At 42.2% G+C, this 26,340-nt stretch overlaps 1 protein-coding gene across 1 annotated transcript; it reads left to right on the forward strand.

The window, feature by feature from the left end:
• Nucleotides 1-25,355, forward strand: LOC133662650 (acetylcholine receptor subunit beta-like). Its single transcript, XM_062066762.1, has 11 exons — nt 1-189; nt 1,682-1,815; nt 1,896-1,940; nt 4,319-4,428; nt 4,519-4,627; nt 4,704-4,851; nt 4,947-5,132; nt 5,189-5,412; nt 7,667-7,845; nt 24,309-24,447; nt 25,143-25,355. The coding sequence occupies exons 1-11, from the start codon at nt 96-98 to the stop codon at nt 25,281-25,283; spliced, it is 1,509 nt and encodes a 502-aa protein (XP_061922746.1). The 5' UTR covers nt 1-95; the 3' UTR covers nt 25,284-25,355.
• The last annotated feature ends 985 nt before the right edge of the window (nt 25,356-26,340 follow it).

Below are 26,340 nucleotides of genomic sequence, written 5' to 3' on the forward strand. Positions count from 1 at the left end.
ATGACTTCTACCCACCTGGAGTTATTGGAAGGTTTATCCGTGCCTGCATCTGGGTGCCTGTAGAGGTGGTCTTTGGACTTCCACAAGAAAATGTCATGATGGCTACAAGCGGACCAAATAGAATGATGGAGAACGTTCTTTTACGGATCAGACAACTCACAATCGCATTCCTGTGTCTCTCTTTTACCGGTAAGGATATGTATTGTTTGCATTTAGAACATTTGTAGAATAACTGTAGGACTTTTCAAACATTTGTGAGGTCACAGGTCACTTATGTTTGGTGGGAATGCATCCATCCAAGCATGCTTTTAAGGCTGTGCTAACACGTGTGGTCTGGACCAAAGATTTAGAAAAGATGCGTACTTTGCTGCAGTCCACTTTTAGCCTTATATCATGGGACAATAGATTGCGCAGTAAAGGACATTTGCACCATGTAACGACTTGATTGGGTACAGCCTGTGATATACAGTATATACATGATCTAAACCAAAATGCTGTTATTAATTTTATATTCAACTAAAACTTTTAAAGAGTTGTCACACACAGAGGGAGAGAGCAGAGCGGAGAGTCAGCACTTCTAGAACATTTTCTTGTACTTGTTTGTCATTTCTGCGTGTTTTTTGTTGCTTTTATTACACTGCTGCATTTAGCGCTCACAGGCAATCTAATTGCACCAGAGTCCACTTGCATCTCTCAGGCCATGTTTGGTGCACATCAGGGTTGGGATGATGGTGTGCACACTTGACCAGACAAGCAGTGCTGGCAGTCAAGTCTTTGTTTGATTTTGTTTTATTATTATAATTATAAAAGGTCAAGTCAAACTTTATTTATATGGCACATTAAACAATCTAGGTTGACCAAAGTGCTGCATAGGCCACGTAAGACAATAAGGGCAGTAAAGGCAGTAAATAACAAAAGCATATAGTAATAAATTAACAACACACTTCTGCTTTAAAACTGATGAGGTTAAACAAGATCAAAACCAAGATGCTTGCCCATTTTCAGTCAAATGCTAATGCTAAAATCGATGTCTTTGTGCAGACCACAGTTCTGTTTAACTGATCCAAACCTGATGAGTGTGAACTTAGCCTTAGAACCCTGCTTTGTGTGCTGGGATTTTGATTTTCCCAAAGTTTATCCAAAAAGTTGGAAACTTACAATCATCCAAAATGTCTTAAGAGGAGAGTCTGACTATAAACTGATGACTCAATACATTTTTATACCAAAAAAGATGCTTTCTTTGACCTGTAAACTCTGTTAAACTTTGACCTCATGTCACAAAGGCAAACAACCACCTGATCACCTCTTCTTCAAACAAGCAGGTTTTTCTATTGTTCTACTCCTAAAGATCCTGTGAGACAGTGTTCTCTGGCACATTTGATGAAACATATTAACACATCATTGTTTGATAATCAGAGTCTATTTCAGGCCCATATGGCGCTGGTATCCCAGACATCCCTTTCATCCCACTCCCCTGCTGCATATCAATTACATTAGCTCAGTCACCTTTGCTACCCGTCGCACACCACCAGCACCTGCCTTGCTCTCCGTGCACTCTGGGAGTCCAGTCTGTCCTAGTTGGGACACATTCTGAAAGAATGTCAGCACCCTTATGGGTGATCGCACCAATGACTCTTAGTTTAAGCACACAATAAATGCTGCATGCCTTGTGTTTGCTCAGGGGCGTCAGAAATAGAGCGGCGGCTCCATCAAAAGATCTTTAAGAACTACAACCTAAAGGTGCGGCCAGCTCAGTACTGGGAGGAGAGGGTGATGGTGCGTGTGGGGATGACCCTTTCCCAGCTCGTCAGCTTGGTACCACTTGCACACTCACACATGCAAATGCATCCGCTCTGAAATGTACCAATTACTAATGGATGACCTCGAATTTACAGAACCAGAAGAACGGAGAGATGACGACCAACGTGTTCATGAATCTGGTATGTCGTGTTTTAAGCATCCCATGTTTGCATCTTCGCTCTTATTCTCATGCTTTCCATTTAAAGTGGAGAAATTGGCATTTTTTCCCACACTGAAAAATCAAATTATTCGGAGGCCATATTGCTATATCAGTGGCGGGCTGTGCGATTCCCACCTAGGCCTTCAGTGGTGTCCGACGACAAAGATTACTTCTCAAAATACCATAATTGATGTCACCACATGACCGTTGCTGAAAAAATACTATACAGGAACATATTTACGCCCTACTGGGCATTCATCAACAGTATACAAAACGGGTTAATTTCTGGCGAATTAAAAAATCAATTAAAAGGCATCAGCAATTAAAACATATCTTATATGGTACTATCAACCTTTTTAATTTCAAAAAACATATTAAAAGTGAAAAAATAAGATATTTGAACTCATAATTAGTAGGACCTATTATACGCAGTATAAGCCAATGGTACCTCTTGTCGTTGGCTTAGTCGAGTGAAAATGGCAAGCATTTCATCGCCAGAACAGATGAGCTAGCTTCCAGGGTTGGCCGATCGTCTCCACAAGATGTCGTTTCTCTTTAATTATCCTTCTTGAAAATGGCCTTGCAAATACATATCTGCCACCTAATCAACGTTTTGTTCTCCTTGACTGCTATCCCGGTCTGGCTACAGCGCAACACTTCCTGCTTCCTGCTATATTGAAACTTGTGAATGGATACTCACTAGGAATGACAAGTGAGCATCCAATCACAGTCTCGTTAACATCAGGCTACTTAGATAGGTTACTGTCAACAACTTGTGATCCGATTGGCTATCGCAACTGTCTCTCAAGTCTATGTGTTCTCAAATCCATCCGCTAACGGTCCTGATGAATATCCAATCACAGGACGCGTAAATGTCACGTTCAACCTTAAGCCATCTAGAAGGCCTTACTGACAACAACTTGTGATCTGATTGGCTATCGCAACTGTCTATCACTGTATGTCCCCGATCGCTTACAGTGCACAACGCCCGCATTGTTGATTCTGAAGGCCTCTGGCAGATTTCGTACAGCATGGCAACATAAGATAGCTGAATTTTGATTGGATACAAACTAAAATTAAAAACAGCACTGGAAGGAGCATAATATGATATGAAGAGATTATGAATACTTTTAGATATTTAGGGAAAGTAAATCAAAAAATAATTTTATCTTTAATTATAATCATGATTTCTGGTTATGTTAGGTCAGCAGAGAAGGCCTTGCTGGTCCTGACGGCCCATCACTTCGCTATATACACTACTCATAAAACATTAGGGATATTTGGCTTTCAAGTGGAAATTCAGGATGAAGCTACAGTAAAATGCAATAAAACCTTTACAGTTAAACTTCAAGGGACCCTCCAATGCTGACAACATTGGCACTTATTACATAGTTCTGGACTTAAAAATTATGTCCACGGGTACAATTCCCCCACAGTAGTAATTCTAGGTTTGTTTTCGAACAAGTTTCAGCACATTTTGAGACTCCCACCTTTGGCTCCAAAATCCTGCTGACGTCACCTACAGAAGACTGGAGGCTATTTTATATTGTGTAGTATATGTTTTGGTAGCATCTTCATCCCAGATTATTTTCATGCAGAGTTTGAAGGAATTAGCAGAGATGGCTGCCAGATGCATTTTTTCAGGTTGTAGCTATACAACTAAGTAATGGGTCAGCCTGCATACATTTTCAAATGTTGGCAATATGAGGAAAGTATGGACCTCTTCAGTCAAATTGACTGGCGCAAAAAGGGGCGGGACAAGCGAGAGGAGTGTCATTTGCAGAGATCATTTGAATGATTCTGTCATGTGACGCCAAAAATCAGGAATCATCTGGACATAATGCAAATTAATTCCTCCCTTTTTGACTGATATTTTTCTCAAGATGCTTGAGAGAATGCTGAAAAAGCATTAGGCTATGGTGTGCTTGGAAGAAGAGATGGCAGAGCAGGGAAGTTCCGAAATGGCGATTTTTTTATATTAATTTTTGTTAATAATGCTAACCATATCAGTATTGAAGTAATCATGGACCAGGGTGAAAAAAACATGCAATGAAGTATAAAAATAACAGTTTTACATGCCTTTATCCACACTGTCTATGCGGGGAAATGAGATCCAGTTCTGTAGATGACATCACATCAAGAGGGGGTGGCATATTGAGTCTGGCAAAAAAAGGGGGCGTTCCAAGTACAGTTAGTTATCTATCAATTACTCCAAAACTAATTGATATTATGGGAGATTAAAAACTGCCAGATCCATCTTCAGGAGCAAAAAATACATGCAGAATTTGTTGGTAAAATGCCGGTCATCGGGACGCAATGCAAATTAATTTCTCACTTCTCTAAACTTTTGAATGAAAGGAGTGGCGCGACTACCGCCTGTCATGGGACCCAAAAGATTATGACAACATTAATGTTTTGAGGATTCCTGCAAACAAGGTGTGGCGCCCTGATATCTACCTCATAAACAAGTGAGTGTTACTCTCAATTAAACCCCAATAAGATTATATTTTACAGAGGAGTTGAAATTTTACGGCATATTTCCTTGGTTTTCTCCACAGCAATGACGGTCAGTTTGATGTTGCGCTCTATGTCAACGTCTTGGTGTACAATGACGGCACAGTCAACTGGCTCCCGCCGGCCATCTACCGCAGCTCCTGCTCTATCGAGGTGCAGTCTGGTCGCAGAGCATGGTCTCCATATTGAAATATTCTACCTCATAGCCTCTTATGAATACAACCTTCAGGTTGCATATTTCCCCTTCGACTGGCAAAACTGCAGCATGATATTCCGCTCGTATACGTATGACGCCTCGGAAGTGGATCTGCAGTATTATCTGGACGATGACGGCAACGAGATCCGGGAGATTGTCATTGACGAGAATGCATTCACGGGTGGGTGAGGAAGTTTTTCTGCATGTCCCCGCTCATTCTGACACTGAGCTATTACTTTTACTGTCTTTAATTCCACTTCCTGTGTTCACCAACAGAGAACGGGGAGTGGGCCATTTGCCACAAGCCCTCGAGGAAGAACGTCAAGGATGATCTGTATGAGGACATTACCTTCTACTTGATCATCGAGAGGAAGCCTCTCTTCTATATCATCAACATCATCGTTCCCTGCATCCTAACCAGCGTCTTGGCCATTTTTGTCTTTTACCTGCCCCCCGGAGCAGGTCAGTCCAAAAACAACACTTTTACTTGTTCAGTCACTTTCTCAACTTATCTTCAGGCGAGAAGATGACCCTCTCCATTTCGGTCCTGATCGCCTTGACTGTCTTTATGCTCCTGCTGGCGGACAAAGTCCCTGAGACGTCGCTGGCCATCCCCATTATTGTCAACTACGTGATGTTCACCATGATCCTGGTCACCTTCTCTGTCATCCTGAGTGTGGTCGTTCTCAACTTGCACCACCGCAGCCCCAGCACGCACATCATGCCCAACTGGGTTCGAAAGGTGAGTTATTGGTTCTCCATCTACAGCAGGGGTCTCAAACTCAATTTACCTGTGGGTCGATGGAGGATGAAGGGTAAAACACATGTAGTGGGACCTCGATCTACAAACTTAATTGGTTTTTGAACATGGTTCGCCGACCGAAACGGTCACATAGTGAAACAGATTACCCCATAAAAAACAATGTAAACATGAGTAATTGGTTTTCCATCCATTTTCTACTGCTTGTCCCGTTCGGAGTCGCGGGTGTTGCTTGAGCGTATCTCAGCTGCGTCGGGCGGAAGGCGGGGTACCCCCTGGACAAGTCGCCACCTCATCGCAGGGCCAACACAGATAGACAACATTCACCCTCACATGCACACACTAGGGCCAATTTAGTGTTGCCAATCAACCTATCCCCAGGTTTTAGCTTCAACAAAAGTCCCTATTTCATATTAAAGAATGCACACTTTGAAGACACTATAATGTGTGTATATACTGTATATGTATGAAAATAACATACAAAGCAGGTAATTGCTCAAATATCTTTTTTTTATCCAAGCACAACACCCAGCAGGCACAAGAAATTGACACAACGTTGATTATACATACATGTCCTTTAAAACTAACTTTAAAACAACGTTGCAAAATAGTTGTATTTATAAATTGAGACAATGTTGATGTCCAACGTTGGATCCATGTTGTTGGTTGGGAAATTACCATAATTCAATGGTCAAATCAACATCAGAACCTGACATTGATTAAACGTTGTCAAAAAGTATGTTGTTTCAACGTTATGTTTGAGTTGCTCAATGTCAGGACCTAAATCAACAAGTTCTTAACTTTGTTTTGATGTCTTGTGCCTTCTGAGCAACAACAACAGCCAGCTTAACTGTCAATGCGTCCTCACAATACAAAAGTCCCTTTGGTGCAGTCCAAAATGTTACCAAACATGTTGCTACAGAAAAAAACAAAAAGAGAAAGTAAGTTTTCCTTGTGTCCTTGACTATTTGTGGCACTTGTTGAACAATCTGCGAGTGGTAAACAAGCATAGCGTCACCCACCGCTAGCGCTAGCACAAACGTGCAGTGTGAGGCTTGTGTTCCGGTACTGCATTCTCCTTTGCTGAAATAAAGGTCCCCTCTGACATCTTTTTCCCAAAAAAAAGTCAGGTCATATCACAGTAAAAAGATAAGTAGAAAGTCCCCTTTGCAGATCAAATCTGAGTTGAAATGGCAGCTTTGTCTGAGCAGCCTTGCCATCAGCGGCAATGCTTCACCCAACGCTGTGAATGATGGATCCTCTTTTTAAACTTTTCCAATCGCCTTAAACTGGTTTTCCATGCTGTGTTCCAGCATGGTCACTTTTAGGCATCAAGTCGCCATATAAATGACTCTCAAATGCTATCGCCGGCTAGGTGCTTCAAATTTAGCTAGACCAGCAACAGCTTTTCCACCTTGTCTTGCACTTTCTCTCCGTCCTTGCGAAGATATTGAACTCCTTCGGCAAAGTCCGCAACCATATAAACGTCCTTTTTTTTGATAAAGGTTGCAAATGTGGACCTGTTTCTTCCATATTTGTCAGCCAATCCATGTGCTTTTGGCACCGCTGCAGCGGTTTACTCCGAGCAAAACATGTCAACGGGATGTGGCGTCAGGGGCCCATCTCTTCAAAATGGCATTTTCTAGGAAGCGTTTTCATCAAAAAGGCAGTCCACATAGAGTTCTGGCGGCAAACAAAATTAATAAATAAATGAAAAAATTAATGAAGCGACTGTACACCGAGACATTGGTCGCACACTATTTGGCTCGATCTAAACGCTCGTTGACCAAAATGAACGCAAATTGAGGCATTTGTGAATTGAGGTTCCACTATATCACATTTTACCTGCCTGACTAAATTTGTCATCTACTTCCAACAGCAGCTATAGTCACTCAGAAATATGGTAGGCCTTAAGGAATTTGAAATTTGAAAAATTTTATATTTTGACACTGTTGAGTTTCCTATAAGATGGTCCGAACCACTTCCGCTTGCTTACAGGAAGTTGCTTATTGTGTTGCCCATTGTATCATTTAGTTATTGTGCTGTATTGTAGTTGTTCTTTCTGATGGGATTCAAGATGGCCATAATATATTCAACTATTAGCCATGCAGAGGCGCAATTACACTAAACTATGAAGTCAAGTAGAGGGCTCCAGCGCAAGTTTGAAACCGCTGATCTACAGTCCGGAGAATCCAAATGGTTCAGTAGACGTTCTCTGATATTTTGTCGTTTTTAGCTCTGCATTAACTTCCTGCCCAAGTACATCGGCATGACCCGACCGGAGCCAGACGAGTGTGTGCTGAAGGAGGACTCTTGCGACGAAACCCCCGTCCCCAACTTCAACGAACGCCAGCCGGGAGGGGAGTACTTCTTTCGCAAGATCAACCCAGATCTTGTCATACCCTGGAGAGGCAGGTAAAGAATGTAAAGAATCATTTACTTCCACATAAACAGCCTCCTTAGGCAGAAGCCAGGTCCTAGCCATCTTGGCCCATTACCAGGGAATCTGAGTCATGCTAAGCCCCTAACTCCGCCCACAGTCGCCAGCGCCTAATCTGCTGTTTAGGTTCGGCATCAGGGTCTAATCCTGCTGAAAGTAGGTGGAGGGAGTGTGAAGATTTGTGTGTGGATGCTGGAGCAGGACTTGGCAGGGCAACATCTGAGTCAAGTGTATTAAACAGGCGAGAAGTCAATCTTTGCAGCTCATTTATGGGAGTTGTGTGCATGTATGCACCCTTATGCTTGTTGTGGACGTGCAGTATTTGTGGGTTTCATTATGACTGGCCAGTGTGTGTCAGCAGTTGTCAATGCAAGCTGTGGAATGAGGATGGCATGTAAAGCATAACATAGCTCCACAATGACTATATGCACACGCACACACTCACACAAACACACACATACACATTTCATGGTTGCTCGTTCTGTTGTCGCTCCGTTTCTAGGCGACTCTCAGAACCTGTCAGAACCTTGCTGACGCCTGGCGCCGTCCGCTGCGGTGCGTGCTGCATGCTCTCAACCGCACACGCCATAAACACGATGCCATCCAAGTGTGTGCAGACTGTATGAAGGTGCCCGCTTGACAATGCACACCCCGTTTTTTTCTTAGAACCTGGAAGGCATGAGTGTCAAACTTTCCAGCAAATGCAGCATAAAAGGGGTCGGATTAAGATATTTTTTCATTGTGGTCTAAATAACATGTATTGGGGGTTTTTTCATAGATTGTGTTTAACAGACCACCTTCAAGCCCTTTTCTGACCATCTCTTCAGGGTGCTTTGTTTTGTGGGGGGTCTTATTTACGTGCCTCTACTTCGACTGCATCTTCTCCCTGTCAGCAATGTTGTAGTTTTTAGCGCTTCCATATGGAGACTACTGACAGATATAATTCTGAACTATAGGCTACTTTGTATCAGTAATGGCAACAGTGGAGGATGCATGCGCATCAGTGACGTGCAGTCAGTGGAGGCATGTGAGGCGGGGCCTCACGTGCCATCATGGAAAGAAAAAAAATGTAAAAAGAAAAAAAATTAATTAACCCTTGTGTGGTGTTCGGGTCTGTGGGACCCGTTTTCGATTTTTATTAAAAGAAAAATGATACAATTAATGAATTTTTCAAACTGAGACTCACTGGCTTTGGCTCATTTTCTGTGAAGAACATATATCAGAATACATATTTAATGAACACAAACCATACACCCCCCCTACACATTTCTATTACATATAAGATGTCCGGGGTCCACTAATAAATAATAGAAGTGTGGAAATTGATGTTCTGTGTACCACACGCCCACACACACACGCACACACGCACACACGCACACGCACGCACGCACACACACACACACACACACACACACACACACACAGCAGGCCTAGACGGGGAGGACAGAGTGTAGGTACACAGAACATCGGAGGGTCAAATGTGCGACAAAATGAGCGCAGACAGTGTTGACAAACAATGTTGCAACCTTGTGTGGGAACCGCAGGTGCAGAAACACAAAAGAAGAATCCCTGTGGGATGCAGAAACTGGCAGAGAAATTTCCATGCAACGTTCATATTGTTGTTACTCGGCCAGTGTTTGTGGGTCTTAGACTTAGACTTACTTTTTATTGTCGTTCAAATTTGAACTTTACAGTACAGATAAGAACGAAATTTCGTTGCATTAGCTGGTTGGCAGTGCAGGATAAAAAAGCAACAAGGTGCAGATATAAATAAATAGATTACTGTACAGATAAATATATTGCACTTTTGCATATGCATCCACGTTTATGGATGTATGTTATATTGTCTTTATATTCCAGCGAGTTCATCCATTTTTGGGGGGAGTTGAGGGGATTATTATGATGCGTTCAAGAGTCTTACGGCCTGAGGGAAGAAGCTGTTACAGAACCTGGAGGTTCTGCTACAGAGGCTGCGGACCTCTTTCTAGAGTCCAGCAGTGAAAACAGTCCTTGGTGGGGTTGGGAGGAGTCTCTGCAGATTTTCTGAGCCCTGGTCAGGCAGCGGCTTTTTGCGATCTCCTGGATAGAAGGAAGAGGAGTCCTGATGATCTTTTCCGCGGTCCTCACCACTCTCTGGAGAGACTTCCAGTCTGAGGCACTGCAGGCTCCAGTCCAGACAGAGATGCAATTGGTCAGTAGGCTCTCTATAGTGCCTCTGTAGAATGTGCTGAGAATGGGGGGAGGGAGCTGTGCTCTTTTCATCTGACGTAAAAAGTGCATGCGCTGCTGAGCTCTTTTTACAAGAGCTCCGGTGTGTAGGGACCAGGTCATATTGTCAGTTATCTGCACCCCCAGGAACTTGGTGCTGCTTACTATCTCCACCGCTGCACCGTTGATGAAGAGTGGAGCGTGGCTGGACTGGTGCTTCCTGAAGTCGACGATGATCTCCTTGGTCTTGTCGACGTTCAGGACCAGGTTGTTGGTTCTGCACCAGTCAACCAGATTTTTCACCTCCTCCCTGTAGTTCATGTCGTTGTTGTCACGGATGAGGCCCACTACTGTCGTGTACTTCACAATGTGGTTAGTAGTGGACCTGGCGCAGCAGTCATGGGTCATCAACGTGAACAGCAGCGGACTCAGGACACAGCCCTGGGGGGAGCCGGTGCTCAGGGAGATGGCACTGGAGGTGTTGTTGCCCACTCTCACAGACTGGGGTCTGTCTGTGAGTAAGTCAAGCAGCCAGTTGCATAGGGGGGTACTGAATCCAAGGGTGGCCAGTTCGCTCACCAAGTGCTGCGGGATGATGGTGTTGAATGCCGAGTTGAAGTCCAGAAAAAACATCCGCACGTGTGTGTCCTTTCCTTCCAGATGTGCTAAGCTCAGGTGGAGTGCAGAGGAGATGGCGTCCTCTGTGGAGCGGTTAGGGCGATAAGCAAACTGGTATGGGTCCAATTGGGGGGAAGTCTGGAGACAATGTATTCCTTTACCAGCCTCTCGAAGCACTTCATTACAGATGTTTTTAGGGATAAGTCAGTATTTTAACATAAAAGTGTTTGATTGTGAGGCATAAAAGCCACAAAATGCAACGGGTCCATCAGACCCACAAACACTGGCTGAGTAACAACAATATGAACACCACACAAGGGTTAAATTGTTATATGTAATCAGTGATTATACTATAAAGTTATTTTCCATTTAACTTCACCAGTTTTAGATTATTTGTATTCAAAATCGCTGAATTTTCACATTTGCCGTTCAAATACTGAGAAGAGACGGTGCGGTGATCAGCAGCCAGTTGAGGCACGTCACTGCGTTGTGCCTCAACATGGATTGCGGACTCGGCTAACTGCTGGCCTGCTGTGCAGTGAGACCGTATTGCTATATGAACTATATTATACATTTCCATAGTTTAGTTAGCTGAGGTATATAATGTACAGTGTATTTTGTCAACAACTGTATGTGTGTAAGTATTTCTTGTGCTGAGCAATCATAAAACTGCTGCGAAGACGCACTGGCTGAGGCTCGCAGTAATCCCGCCTCCTGGTGGTAGAGAATGCACCCCCTGACGCGAGTGTTGTATCAACTAAAGCCCACACTTAAACTTTCCACGTGCAAGATTTAATCTATTTGAAAAAGTTATTTAAAAAGAAGCCAAAAAGTGCAAAAACAATAATGTTCGTGTTGGAGGAGTTGTGAATGACTGCAGGGCCACAACATTAGGTACACCTGCAGACTGCAGCACGGATTTCATATTTCATTCATTCACAACTCCTCCAACACGAACATTATTGTTTTTGCACTTTTTGGCTTCTTATTAAATAACTTTTTTAAATAGATTCAATCTTGCACGTGGAAAGTTTAAGTGTGGGCTTTAGTTGATATAACACTCCCGTCAGGGGGTGCATTCTACGGCGGGGGTGCATTATCCAGCACAACAGCGGCGCATGGACTTCATTTATAAGTAAAGGTAAGACCATAATAACGTTTTTTTTATTAAATGGGCTTTTTTGTGTGCTACAGTTTGTATGTGTAAAGTTAAAGTTAAGTTAAAGTACCAATGATTGTCACACACACACTAGGTGTAATGAAATGTGTCCTTTGCATTTGACCCATCCCCTTGATCATCCCCTAGGAGGTGAGGGGAGCAGTGGGCAGCAGCAGCGCCGTGCCCGGGAATAATTTTTGGCGATTTAACCCCCAAATCCAACCCTTGATGCTGAGTGCCAAGCAGGGAAAAATGCTGGTATGAGCTTTTAAACATAACCCGTTAACTGCTGCCAATCAAATGGTGAATAAGATACTCTTTAGGGTTCATATGTTTGTAAATCTGACTGTGATGAAGTCAGTGCCTCACCAGACATGTACCTCACCGCACGTCACTGATGCGCATGTACAAGTCCCACAACAAGCGGACTGTAAAAGAAAATAACCTTACTGACTACGATGGTGGACTCAGGCAAAAATCTTCAGGTAAATCTTTACCATATACGGAGATATCCACTGACGTCACACCTGGGAAAAATGTCACACAGATACCAATAGCTAAAAAAAGTTGGTTTTGCATGATAAGTCCCTTTTAAGAAAACTTTAGGGATGAAGGATGTATATGTAAGTGTGCACATATTCTATTATAGAGTTTCCCCCTAGACTGCCAAGCAGTGTTGGGACTAACGCGTTAAAAAGTAACGCGTTACTGTAACGCCGTTAGTTTCGGCGGTAACTAGTAATCTAACGCATTATTTTTTTATATACAGTAACTCAGTTACCGTTACTGCATGATGCGTTACTGCGTTATTTTACGTTATTTTTATGTAGTATCGGTTAGAAACTGAAGATCTGAGTGTGTTTTATTGGAGCGCTCCGGTGGAAAAGAAGAGGCGTGCTTTCCCCCACCCACAGAAAGCACGCCTCCCCGCAGGGGAGACGTTCCTCCAGAGCCGTACTTCGGGTCTAACAACCTTCACTTTACCCGGAAGAGGGTCTTTACAGCTGAGGGTGAATGACGAGCCCGGCGGTTTGTTGCAACTTTGTGACTTTATTGGACGCAGCCATCCAGCAAGCTAGAGCACCTACACGCACTCACTGTCGCCGCTCCCTCACCTCTCTCGCCCACTCACTCACAGACGTCACTCACCTCTCATGCTGTCATATCTTAAAGGGCCACACACACACACACACACACACACACATACGCTACTCTCATAACAACTAACAAGACATCATGGCGAAGCCAGAAGTCGAGTTTTTTAACATGGAGACATTCTCACTACTTTTCTTTTGTCGAGCACAAAGAAAATAACATTTTAGTTAAATGTAAGTTGTGTCTTGGATCAAAGATCCTATCTACTTAGAGTTAAAGTTAAAGTGGCATTATGTTGCAGCTATTTAAAATAGTTTTGTAAATTTTTTCTGGCCTGAAATAAATTGGCCCTTTGAAACATATCTTTGTCTTTGTGTGTTGTATGTAGACCACATTGCTTTCTGAGTTCAGTGATGCAAATGCATGTCAAGTTGATCAACAGATTGTATTATTCTCCAGTGCAATAACAGTACTGAAATGAAGGCTAAATGGGCATTAATGGGAGCCTTAAAAAAAAGGGGGGAAAAAGAAGTAACTAAATAGTTACTTTTCACAGTAACGCATTACTTTTTGGTGTAAGTAACTGAGTTAGTAACTGAGTTACTTTTGAAATAAAGTAACTAGTAATTGTAACTAGTTACTGGTTTTCAGTAACTAACCCAACACTGCTGCCAAGATACCTGGGATGGTGGGGGCGTGGTTATGGGCCTGGTCACCATGACGTCATGGAATTATTTGCATCATTTGCTATGATTATATATTATATTTATTTAAAAAGGCTCAAAAAATGTATACATACATGTAAAAAACAAATATGTTATTATTATTAGTAATAACTTTTTTTTTATCGTTTTGCCATATTTTCAATTGTTGCTGCTTATTGTACAATGTACTTTGAGATTTTTTCAAATGTCTAGAGAGTAGACTTTTAATTAGTTTTCTGTTCAAAACAACTAGCAACAAGTCCAGCATCTTTTTCTGGTTTTATGAAATGTAATCGTGTTTCGAGACGCTTTACTTCCGTCCCTCGATGTCCCTGACGAAAGAGGCGAGCAACAGCAAGCATGACGTCACAAGTGCTTGGCGGATTTGCTCCAGTTGGACTTTCTCTTCTTAAAAGCCGCCACTGTTGTCTTAATATTTTCACATTTTGTAGATGCTGACAACGCTCCAGAAAATGGCGTGCGTTTTTTTTACATCCGGTTTTGGCCTCGCGATTTTTGGTGATCAAAATCTTTTTTCGGTGGTCAAGTTTTCGGCTCGTGGGACTCCGGAGGCAGCAGACAGGTACCGACAGGCCAAGCGGTGTGCGGCTTCAGCGGTCGCGGAGGCAAAAACTCGGAAATGAGAGGAGTTCGGGGAAACCATGGAAAACGACTTCCGGATGGTTACGAAGCGATTCTGGACCACCATCCGCCGCTTCAGGAGGGGGAAGCAGTGCACTATCAACACCGTGTATAGTGAGGATGGTGTTCTGCTGACCTCGACTGCGGATATTGTGGATCGGTGGAGGGAATACTTCGAAGACCTCCTCAATCCCTCCAACACGTCTTCCTATGAGTAAGCTGTGCCTGGGGAATCTGTGGTGGGCTCTCCTATTTCTGGGGCTGAGGTTGCTGAGGTAGTTAAAAATCTCCGCGGTGGCAAGGCCCCTGGGGTGGATGAGATCTGCCAAGAGTTCCATAAGGCTCTGGATGCTGTGGGGCTGTCTTGGTTTACAAGACTCTGCAACATCGCATGGACATCAGGGGCGGTACCTGTGGATTGGCAGAACGGGGTGGCGGTTCCTCTCTTTTAGAAGAGGAACCGGACGGTGTGTTCCAACTATCGTGGGATACTCACACTCCTCAACCTTCCCGGGAAGGTCTATTCAGGTGTACTGGAGAGGAGGCTACGCCGGATAGTCGAACCTCTGATTCGCAGCAATTAAAATGTCAGATATCTACAATTAATTTAGAAACACCTCCGTGGGCCAGATTCCTTATTAAACTTGTGACGTCTCGCGGGCTAAACTGAAGACACCGGCATGCAGTACTTGGCCCACGGGCGGCAATTTGGACATTCCTATTCTAAAAGCCATTTCACAATATCCACATCTTGGCTTTGTGTTAAAGGTGAAACAACTAAATAATGTCACATCTGATAGTCCATTTCATTAGTCATTAATAATCAAATATTTTTATTTTTACAATATGCCCAAGCCCAATTACAAACAAACTGCAGATTGAAAATGGCCCCACAGCTCCTCTACTATAGAAAGCACAATTAAACTAAACTAAATTAATATATAATTAATGCAATAAAATGCACAATGCATTTAAATTTGTATTGTCAAATTATTAAATGTTTTAATCAGATTCATCACAGGATTGTAGATGTTTTTAATTTTGATAAACCACAATTAAAGGAGCTGTTTCCAACTTGTTCAAAGTTACATTTTTCAAACCAAAATATATAAAAAGAACAGATTACCAATAGTGGTTTAACAGAACATATATATTTTTTTTAATGTCTATATTTTTCCCAATTACTTATTATTAGAGGTGCAACGGAACCTATCCCAGCTGCACTGTAGAATAAAAATTGTGCGTTGATCGGAGCTTTACAGGAGAGGTTTGGGACAAACACTATTCATTTCAGGACAGCAGTAGGATGTGGATTAGTTAGCGACTTATTTATGTGGTAACCATAACCAACAAGTGGTTGGATATATGTTGCTGTGGCTTCAAAAAGATGGTCCATGTGTTTAAAAATATATTTGCATTATTTCCATTGATGCAAGTTAACATGTTGCCCGGACACCATTTGCGGAATGCTGCACCAGAATGTTTCGTCTTACTGTATGTTTTGCTTTGTGGAGCAGCTGTGTGTGCCTGTTTTTGTCTATGTGTGTGTGTGTGCGCGCATGTGTGTGTGTGCGTGCGTGCATGCGTGTGTGATGTGGGGGTAATAGGAACGAACCGGTCAAAGGTCCTGACCCTGCAAGCAGTGTTTTGGTAGTGTGTTGCTGTTGTCACTCAGAGCTCAGAAGAGCTGCACATGCATTTGTGTCCTCTGCTGGACAGCAAATGTTACTTTGTCCCTGGAAAGGTCGTCAACAGCACATGTACCAAACAAATGGGAGTGGGTGTGGGGGTGCCCATTTTCTGTGGAGGTCAAACATAACTATTTAAGATCGAAATATATCAACATTATTTTGCCGTTTTAAAACAGAACTTTTCATATCTGATACAAACAAACAAATGTAATTAACATGCATGTACATATATCGGTAAAATTAAAGTCATTAGAATATCCCGTAAAAGTCTATTTCAGCATTTGATTGATTGATTGATTGATTGATTGAGACTTTTATTAGTAGGTTGCACAGTGAAGTACATATTCCGTACAATTGACCACTAAATGGTAACACCCGAATAAGTTTTTCAACTTGTTTAAGTCGGGGTCCACTTAAATTGATTCATGATACAGATATATACTATCATATATACTATCTTAATAATACAGTCATCACATAAGATAATCACATTGAATTATTTACATTATTTACAATCAGGGGTGTGGAGGGGGGGGGGATATGGACAGCAAGTAGTGGACAGTGGACATAGAGAGAGAGAGAGAGAGAGAGAGAGAGAGAGAGAGAGAGAGAGAGAGAGAGAGAGAGAGAGAGAGAGAGAGAGAGAGAGAGAGAGAGAGAGAGAGAGAGATCAGAAGGCATAAGAAAAAGAAAAAGTATCTGCATTTGATTGTTTACATTTGATTATTAGCAATCCGGGGAGGGTGTTAGTTTAGGGTTGTAGCTGCCTGGAGGTGAACTTTTATTGCGGTTTTGAAGGAGGATAGAGATGCCCTTTCTTTTATACCTGTTGGGAGCTCATTCCACATTGATGTGGCATAGAAAGAGAATGAGTTAAGACCTTTGTTAGTTCGGAATCTGGGTTTAACGTGGTTAGTGGAGCACCCCCTGTTGTGGTTATGGCGGTCATTTACGTTAAGGAAGTAGTTTGACATGTACTTCGGTATCAGGGAGGTGTAGCGGATTTTATAGACTAGGCTCAGTGCAAGTTGTTTAACTCTGTCCTCCACCCTGAGCCAGCCCACTTTAGAGAAGTGGGTAGGAGTGAGGTGGGATCTGGGGTGGAGGTCTAGAAGTAACCTGACTAGCTTGTTCTGAGATGTTTGGAGTTTAGATTTGAGGGTTTTGGAGGTGCTAGGGTACCAGGAGGTGCATGCGTAATCGAAAAAGGGTTGAACGAGAGTTCCCGCCAGAATCCTCAAGGTGCTTTTGTTGACCTGAGAGGAAATTCTGCAGAGAAATCTCGCTCGTTGGTTAACCTTTTTTATTACCTTGGTTGCCATTTTATCACAGGAAAGGTTAGCCTCTAGAATGGAACCTAGGTAGGTGACCTCATCTTTCCTGGTGATAACAATGTCACCTACTTTTATGGTGAAGTCATTGATTTTCTTAAGTTTGATGAGGGACCCAAACAGGATGGATTCTGTTTTACCCAAGTGTATGGATAGCTTGTTGTCAGCGAGCCAGGTGCAAGTTCTACATAGCTCAGCACTGAGGATTTTCTCCACCTGTGACTTGTTCTTGTCGGATACCAGCAAGGCAGAGTCATCCGCAAACAAAAACAATTCACGGTCGCATGCCGATGACATGTCGTTTATGTATATTAGGAAAAGTAAAGGTCCCAATATACTGCCTTGGGGGACTCCACAGCTCACCGAGAGGGGGGGGGACACAGTGCCGTTCACCTCTACCACCTGTTCCCTCCCCTCCAAGTAAGATTGCATCCAGCTCCATGAGGTTTTGTTAAATCCGATTGCTCTGAGCTTATCCAACAGTATAGCGTGGTTAACGGTGTCAAAGGCCTTCTGAAGTTCCAGCATGACCATGCCGCAGTATTTGCCCGCATCCACCTCATGTTTGATGTGGTCGGTCAGATAGAGAAGGCATGTGTCAGTGGAGTGGTTAGTTCTGAAGCCGGATTGGAATTTGTACATGAGTTTATTAGTGGCAAGGTAACTATCGACCTGTTCATAAACTATTTTCTCCATTACTTTCGAAACGGAACTGAGAATAGAAACAGGTCGGTAGTTGCCAGGTTCCAATTTGCTTCCTTTTTTAAAGAGGGGAGTTACTCTTGCTATCTTAAAATCTTTTGGTACTTGGCCTTGTGTAATTGATAGGTTTATTATGTGCGTGATGATTGGGGCAATGATGAAGGCAGAGTCCCTGAGGAATCTGGAGGGAATATTATCAAGGCCGGTGGCCTTGTTAGGGTGGAGCGCGCTCAATTTTTTAAACACCTCATCAGCTGTGACCATTTGTAATTTGAAAACATCGTTGGATACTCCTAGCTTTCTGTAGAAGGCTTTAATGTGTTCTACACCAAAGCGACCAGAGTGGTGGGACAGCTTGTTGACAAGAGTTGCGGCTATGCTGGTGAAAAAGATGTTAAGTCTGCTAGCTACCTCCATTTTGTCTGTAATGAGGGAGTCACCCTCCTTGATGCTGATGTTGGTGAGTCTTGTTTTAAGTTTCTGGCTGCAACCAGGAAGCTGGTTGTTGAGAATTTTCCAGAGCTCACGTGGCTTATTTGTGTTTTCCTCTATTTTGTCGTGAATGTAATTTTTTTTAAGGATTTAGTCAGGTTGGTTGACTTATTTCTTAATTTATTGCATTGCTTTTTGAGAGTTGAAAGGAGTAATTTGAGGTTGATATTATTGGGTTGTTTATCTACTTCTGTTTTACATTTTTGGTATTCAGAGTATTTCCTGTCTCTGTCTTTTATGGCAGCTAATAGGTCCGGATTCATCCATGGTTCCGAGCGGGCTTTGATCCTGACTGTTTTCACGGGAGCCATGTCATTTAGTATCTTTAGGAACGCCGTTTTGAAGCGATCCCAAGCAACATCGACCAGGTTGCTCGCGAGCACAGGAGACCAGTCCCACTCATCTAATTTTAAATTGAAATTGTCATTGGAGTATTTTTTGAGGGATCTGGATTGGGCTGTTATGTGGCCATTGGCTTTAGGTTTAGCTATTTTACGGGTGCAGAAGGTTAGATAGTGGTCGCTAAGACCACAGATCATGACCCCACTATTTTTTATTTTAGGCCGGTCTGAAGTGAGAATGAGATCTATGGTTGATTGGGTGGAATCAGACACCCTTGTGGGTAGCGCTATTAGCTGGGAAAGACCGTGCAGATTACAAAACTTGCTGAAGGATCTGAAGACAGGCGCATCTTTGCGTTGAATATCTGTGTTCAGATCCCCAGTTATAATTTTCTCCATGTTGTCTGTCCCTGCCAAGCATTCTTCCAAAGCCCCATAGAAATCACTCTGATTAGGGGGTCTATAAACAGTCCCTATTAGTACCGGCTTAGCGTTTTTAAATTTGATTTCCGCCCACACAGATTCCAGGTCATTGTGGTTAAGATCAGTGCGAGTTATGTATTTAATATCCTGGTGAATATACATACAAACGCCCCCACCGTGTTTATTCCTATCCTTTCTGATAACCGAAAAGTTTTGTATTTCTATCTCTGAGTCAGAAATACTTTGATCAAATTTGGTTTCAGAGAAACACAAGATTTTTACCTTCGTGTTGAGGAACATTTCTCTGATTTGGTCAAGTTTGGCTCCAGAGAGGCTGTTCACATTAAGGTGGATGATGTGTAGTCCACTGGAACCAAAAAGAGCATCAGAGTCCGCTGTGTTGTGGTACTGACCAGAAAAATTGTTGGTTATTATTGCTGTTGAAGTTGAAGAGCAAGGAGAGAGAGGAGAGAGAGAGAGAGGCATATTGATCATCCTCCAGGTGAAGGGGGAGGGAGAGGGAGGGGGAGGGGCGGAGTTGGAGAGGGGGAGAGAGGGAGGCCAGGTAGGGTTGCTGGGGGTGGGGTTGGGTTTCCTTTTGGCGGGCTTTTTTGAAGACAAAGAGAAAGAGAATAACGAAAATGTTTGTGTAAAGGCACCTCTAAATCCTGTGTATGCCGTATCCTCGACCGTCTGGGACCGGGTAGAGGCCGCGTGGACCCCCGCCATCTCGTGCAGTTCCCCGCAATCACCGATGTCTGGGTCGCCGTCCACCGCAGCCGCCGCGTCGTTCACCGCCGCTGAGTCGATGCCTTCTCCGATGACCGGGTCGTCCTCCACCGCCGCCGCCGAGCCTCCGACCGTATCGATGAACGGGGCGAAGTCCTCCGCCGAGCCGCCGATCGCTGGAGCATAGGTGAGCTTGAGCTGAGATGAGCCGGTAGCCGAGTTAGCTTCGATGGCGACGCTAGCAGTAGCATTGCTAGTCTTCGCCAGTCGGGACAACATTAACCGTGTTGTTGTAGGTCCAGGGTTGAGTTCAGTGTCTCCTGATAGTAGAAGTAATAGTAGTATTATTGACTTTCTGTCAATCCTTCCAGTCAGGTGCATGTTCACTTTGCCTCGATGTGCAGACAAGCATGATGCTAACACGTTAGCTCCAAAGCCAAGGTGCTTCGCTGATGTATTGTCGTGGAGATAAAAGTCACTGTGTATGTCCATTTCGCGTTCTTGACTCTCATTTTCAAGAGGGTAGAGTATCCGAGGAGGTTTAAAATATAAATCCGTGATCCACAGTAGAAAAAGGAGGAAGTGTGGGATAATCCTCTGCCTCACAATACGAAGGTCCTGAGTAGTCGTGAGTTCAATCCCGGCCTCGGGATATTTCAACTTCTAATGTGAAACCAATAAGTGATATTAACTCATTACATACAAAATGAAATATGTCAAGCTTTTATTTGTTGTAATTTTGATGTTAATGGTTTTCATTTTTTATAAACCCTAAATTTTCTGAAATTTTCAGGTAGAAGTTGTCATAAGCTGTAAGCCATAACCATCAAAATGAATTCAAAAGAAGACTTGAAATATCTTGAGTTGCATGTTAAAAGCTTATGTCATATATTAATTTCACCTTTTAAATCTACCATAAATTCCAAACTATAAGACGCAACTTTTTTCCTACACTTAACACACTGCGGCTTATTAAACGGTGCTGCAATTTATGGATCGCTCGTCACTGACGGCCATAATACAAATAGTTGTTTTTTTTAAATACGCTGACATTGTATTTTATAGTTCGTACTATGGCGCCATCTTTTGGACGAGTTTGCTCAATGCAGGTGTTGCAGCCTCCTTCAATTTAGGGATTTTAACCGAAAGTAGAAGTGCCGTTCAGTCTTCTAGCCGCCCATAGCATTTATACTTGTATGGATTCTTCATTCATCAGCCCAAACAACGTTTGTAAGTTTTACAATGTAACTATAACAATTCTTACTTACTAAAGCTTCCTGTGTGATGTCTGTAGGAGTGTTTTCATGCACATTTGTACGTGCTATCGTAATGTAATGACGCTAGTGTCGTTAGCATTAGCTAATATGCTAACACGTTTACGAGTGTCTGAGTTAGTTTTGTTAACTTAAAATGGCATTAATTTTGTATTGTTTCAGTTCCAAAAATTCCTCAGTAAACTCATTAGTACATCTGAGTGGAGTTATTGAGTCTGTTTAGCTGACAATGACCATGACAATAACTTCTGTCTTGTTTAATCAGCTGTTTTACTGCAGTGTTACAGACACCATTTGCAAACACTTAAGGTCTGTAAATAAACATTTACAAAATATATCTGTGTAAATAACTTATTTTGCAACGTATGTATCCGTGGCTTACAGTTTGGTCCAGCTAATATATGAAAAAATTAAAAATTTCACCAAAAATGTAGTTAGTGCGGCACACTCTATAGCCCGGAAGATATGGTAATTGCTGGAATAAAAAATGTTTTGCACAATATTAAAACATTTTAAAATCACTATACCAGCTTCCAAGAAGTAACTAATACATTCATCAAAGAATAGCAGTGGCCTGTAGCATCCCAGTATATCAAAACAATACTGTGCTTATAAATAATAATTGTCAGCTATTGTATATTCTAAAAAGAACAGCAGTCGTGTGACGCTGTTAAGGACATGAAAACAATATTGTTCATAGTATTCTTTCAACATGTTGTTAGCGTGACATATACAAAATACAAAATAGGCTAATAAAAAGGCTAAAACATATATTTAAAGACAAATCTTTATGTTTATTCATGTTTAATATCAACATTACTGCCTTTTCTTATTATGTTATGCCCTTCTCTTTATTTTCCATTTTTGATGTGTTTTTTTTTGTTTATTTTATTCCTACAATGTTCCACGGGCCCATAAAAAAGAACTGTGTTCAACAAATGGCCCCAAGGCCACACTTTGCCTACCTGGTGAAATAAGTAAACCAGTGGTGTTGCCAAACAACAGAAGAGTGCCTCTGAGCTGTGTTTTCTTTGTACGAAGTGATAATGTTGGGGTTGCTTGCTTCAGGAGGTTTTCTACACTCTGTGGTAATGCACGCTTCCTGGGCTTGTGGTGGCGGATCTCCACTCTTACACAAATACTTTGGTGACCGCTTGTGTTTGATTACTGAATAAATGCATGACTTCAGATATGTTCTGTACCTCTTCTACTTGCTAAATATGGCGACAAAGTTGCTAAAGTGCCTCACAGATAATTTCTGCTGCATCTTATTCTCTGGCAAACCATGTGTGTATGAGATGTGTTCTGAAGCGGAATTACGCCCCACCTACAGTTACACTGCTGCAGTTCCCTTATAATTAGTTTATATGCAAGGGTGAACTGGGAGCAACAAATCAGAATTTTTGACTGGCTTCCACAAATAATTAAATATGTGGGAAACACTGGTTCGTTTTTTAAACAGATAGGTGCTCACACACCAAGAATTGAAATGGCTTGCTGAGGAAAAAGTGTTTTCAGAACTGGTGATACTGAAAAAAGCAGGTATCAATGTATCTTTTGGGGACTTTTGCCTCAATGTCCGCTCTGAAGAGCGTGTTGGCGATCAGTGGTGGAACATTGATTGACGCGAGTTCCTAAAACATTATTTTCGCCCGTTTCTGCTAATTTGTTAACTAATTTAATTTGTATCCGGCTATTTCGGTGAATAATGATGATGCTTATGATAAGCGTCATCATTATACGCCATTATGCAACCGTAGCGCGGGAGAGTAGAAGCGTCTTAAAACTCACATCTGCGGTCCTGTCTAAGGTTTCTCATTGTCATCCCACTGGGTTGAGTTTTTCCTTGCCCTGGTGTGGGATCTGAACCGAGGATGTCGTTGTGGCTTGTGCAGCCCTTTGAGACACTTGTGATTTAGGGCTTTATAAATAAACATTGATTGATTGATTGATTGAGAGTTCACACTGAAGTCGCATCATACCACTATCTGATTGATTTGTAATGTAAAACTCATAATAATAACGTCTATAATATTGCTGACAGAAAAATAATTATCATACCGTATGATGAGCAAAGCACACTAATACAGCTTTACAGTATACTGTGGCTGTGCTACTTAACTGATGTAGTTTATTAGCCTTAGTGTTATTTTAGAGTCGTGTTTTGAGGTCTCTGAAAACTGGATGCACTGACTTTGACATAGTCAAAAAAGTAGATTTATATGGGTGTTTTTTATCTTTACTTTTATTGTTTTCATCATAAATGGTTATTGTGATAGTCCATAACACCCATCCCTACTGGCCAGGTGTGGCCTGTGGGCCTTGAATTTGACACCTGTGGTCTAAATGCCATAAATTACCAGTACAGTGATAACAGGAACTAACATTATTGCCAATTCGATTTCTTCAATCAAATCAATCATTTCTTCAATTCTGAATCAAAAAGTTTGTGCACAGACAACATATCTTTGGGTGGACATCCAGCCCCTGTTTTCAGGCAAAAAAAGTTTATTTCCACTAGAACCTGCGCTGTTTTCAGGTCAACTCTGTTCTTCAAATCCAGTGACTCCCCTGGATACAACGTTGATTATACATAGATTTCCTTTAAAACTGACTTTGAACAACGTTGCAAAATAGTTGTATATGTAAATTGAGACAATGTTGGTGTATAACATCGGCTCCATGTTTTTGGTTGGGAAATTACCAAATTTAAATGGTCAAAACAACATCACAACTTGACATTGAATAAGCGTCAAAAAGCATGTTGTTCCAACGTTAGGTTTGAGTTGCTGAACGTCAGGAACTAACTCAACAAGTTCTCAACATTGTTTTGATGTCTTGTGCCTGTGATGTCTCAAATGGTTTGGTGCCATATCATTTTGTGCAAATCAACTGGGTTCACTTGAGCTCAAATGTGAACACTACACAAATCTTTTTTTAAAGTTATAGGACTGGTCAATGAGTCGAACCACAAGAGTGCCTTAGACTCTGCAGCCTTATTTGAGATGTGCTTTCTTCATTCTTTTAAGATGTGAGAGCCCTGTGAAGCTACAGAGGCTTCCGGAAACAGACGGCTTCTGTCTGATTCTTCCTCCCAACCTGAAGTCAGCCATCGCCGCCGTGACCTACATGGCCGAGCAGCTTAAGAAGCAAGACACGGATGATGCGGTAAGAAACATGGCCCACCTATGATTCAGGATACGTACCAAATTCGATACTTTTATTGATACTGACCGAACTCTGTTGATTCACGCAAAATGAAATGGTGCCATACTTCCTTATCTTTGTTGCACGCGACATCACGTCCGGTTGCAAACTTAGCACCGGCTCAAGCACTTGCCCGGGAAACAAGTAGTCAGACACTCAGAACTCAGCCAGAATCCCTCTAGGTAATTTTACACTTTTCCATGCTAGCAGAGCCAGAAAAAGGCACTCCGAAGTACATTATGTGCTAGCTCGATGCTAATTTACATTGAATTTGCCATAGACATGCAAAAGATTAGCATTAGCAATTTTACATGGCAATTTCAACACCTCCAAATTTGGTAATGAAAATTACAACTAAGATGCACTTTACAATCAAACAGCTGTGTGTTATAATTACAATACTTTCAGCACGTACAACACTTTGTAAGACAAAACAAAAGCAATTGCATGCATTGTTGTGCAGTTGACACTGATGTGTGTGTCCGTGTGTGTGCGTGTGCATGTGTGTGTGTGTGTGTGTGTGTGTGTGTGTGTGTGTGTGTGTGTGTGTGTGTGTGTGTGTGTGTGTGTGTGTGTGTGTGTGTGTGTGTGTGTGTGTGTGTGTGTGTGTGTGTGTGTGTGTGTGTGTGTGTGTGTGTGTGTGTGTGTGTGTGTAGATGACAGAGGACTGGCAGTACATCGCCCTTGTGGTGGACCGTCTCTTCCTGTGGCTCTTCGTCATCATCACCACATTGGGCACCTTGGCCATGTTCTTGGACGCCAGTTTCAACTACACACCTGACAACCCCTTCCCATAAGGGGGCGCCAAATCACCTTTTATCCATTATTGTGTTATGTTAAAGGAAAACTGCATTTTCTTTTAGCCCATCATCCACAATCACTAAGTATAACAACAACACACGTGCTTCCCTTTTCTGTGCATTCTAAATAGTAAAAAAAAAAAAAAAAATTTAAATGCTAGTACAAAGTGGCTAACAAGGTAGGTTATGAGTATTCATAAATTAGGTTAAATTACAGGGCTGTAAAAAAAATAAAATCCATAAACCAACCAACAACAACACATTTTCATGCATTGACCTGCATATTAACGAAGCTATAGCAACATTGTTATGTAAGAGCACAGAGGAACTACTTTTCTGGCGTGGTGACACATTGCCTTGCTCCCACTGCTTTTACAGCCACTAGAGCAGTGGTTCTTAACCTGGGTTCGATCGAACCCTAGGGGTTCGGTGAGTCGGCCTCAGGGGTTCGGCGGAGCCTCCGCCACGGAGGTAAAGACACATCCGACTTATCGTGTAAATAAAAACTTCTCCCTATCAGCGTATTATGGACCCAACAATGTTCCCCCTAATTTTCCATCTGATTTGCAGGTTGTTTGATTTATCAGTTTAAACTTTTACTAGTAGATTGCAAAGGAAGAGAATACATTATATGAAACAGTACAGTTTACACAGTATACAGTACATATTCCGTACAATTGACCACTAAATGGTAACACCCGAATACGTTTTTTAACCTGTTTAAGTCGGGGTCCACGTTAATCAATTCATGGTAATGTGTGTAAGGTTTGTAATTTGTTGTGAGTTCATGCACTGTGTTGGTTTTGTTCTTTGAACAAGGTGATGTTCATGTACGGTTCATTTTGTGCACCAGTAAAAAAACATATGACTTTTTCTTGAATTTGAAAAAAATAATAATACTAATTTTTCACTAAAGAAAGGTTCGGTGAATGCGCATATGAAGCTGGTGGGGTTCGGTACCTCCAACAAGGTCAAGAACCACTGCACTAGAGCTATAGGTAGTGCTAGCTATTTGCTTTCTGATGCTGCTCCTGTATTGTCTTGAGTTTGAAAA

The sequence above is a fragment of the Entelurus aequoreus genome, linkage group LG12, assembly GCF_033978785.1.
Source record: "Entelurus aequoreus isolate RoL-2023_Sb linkage group LG12, RoL_Eaeq_v1.1, whole genome shotgun sequence".
Lineage (NCBI taxonomy): Eukaryota > Metazoa > Chordata > Actinopteri > Syngnathiformes > Syngnathidae > Entelurus > Entelurus aequoreus.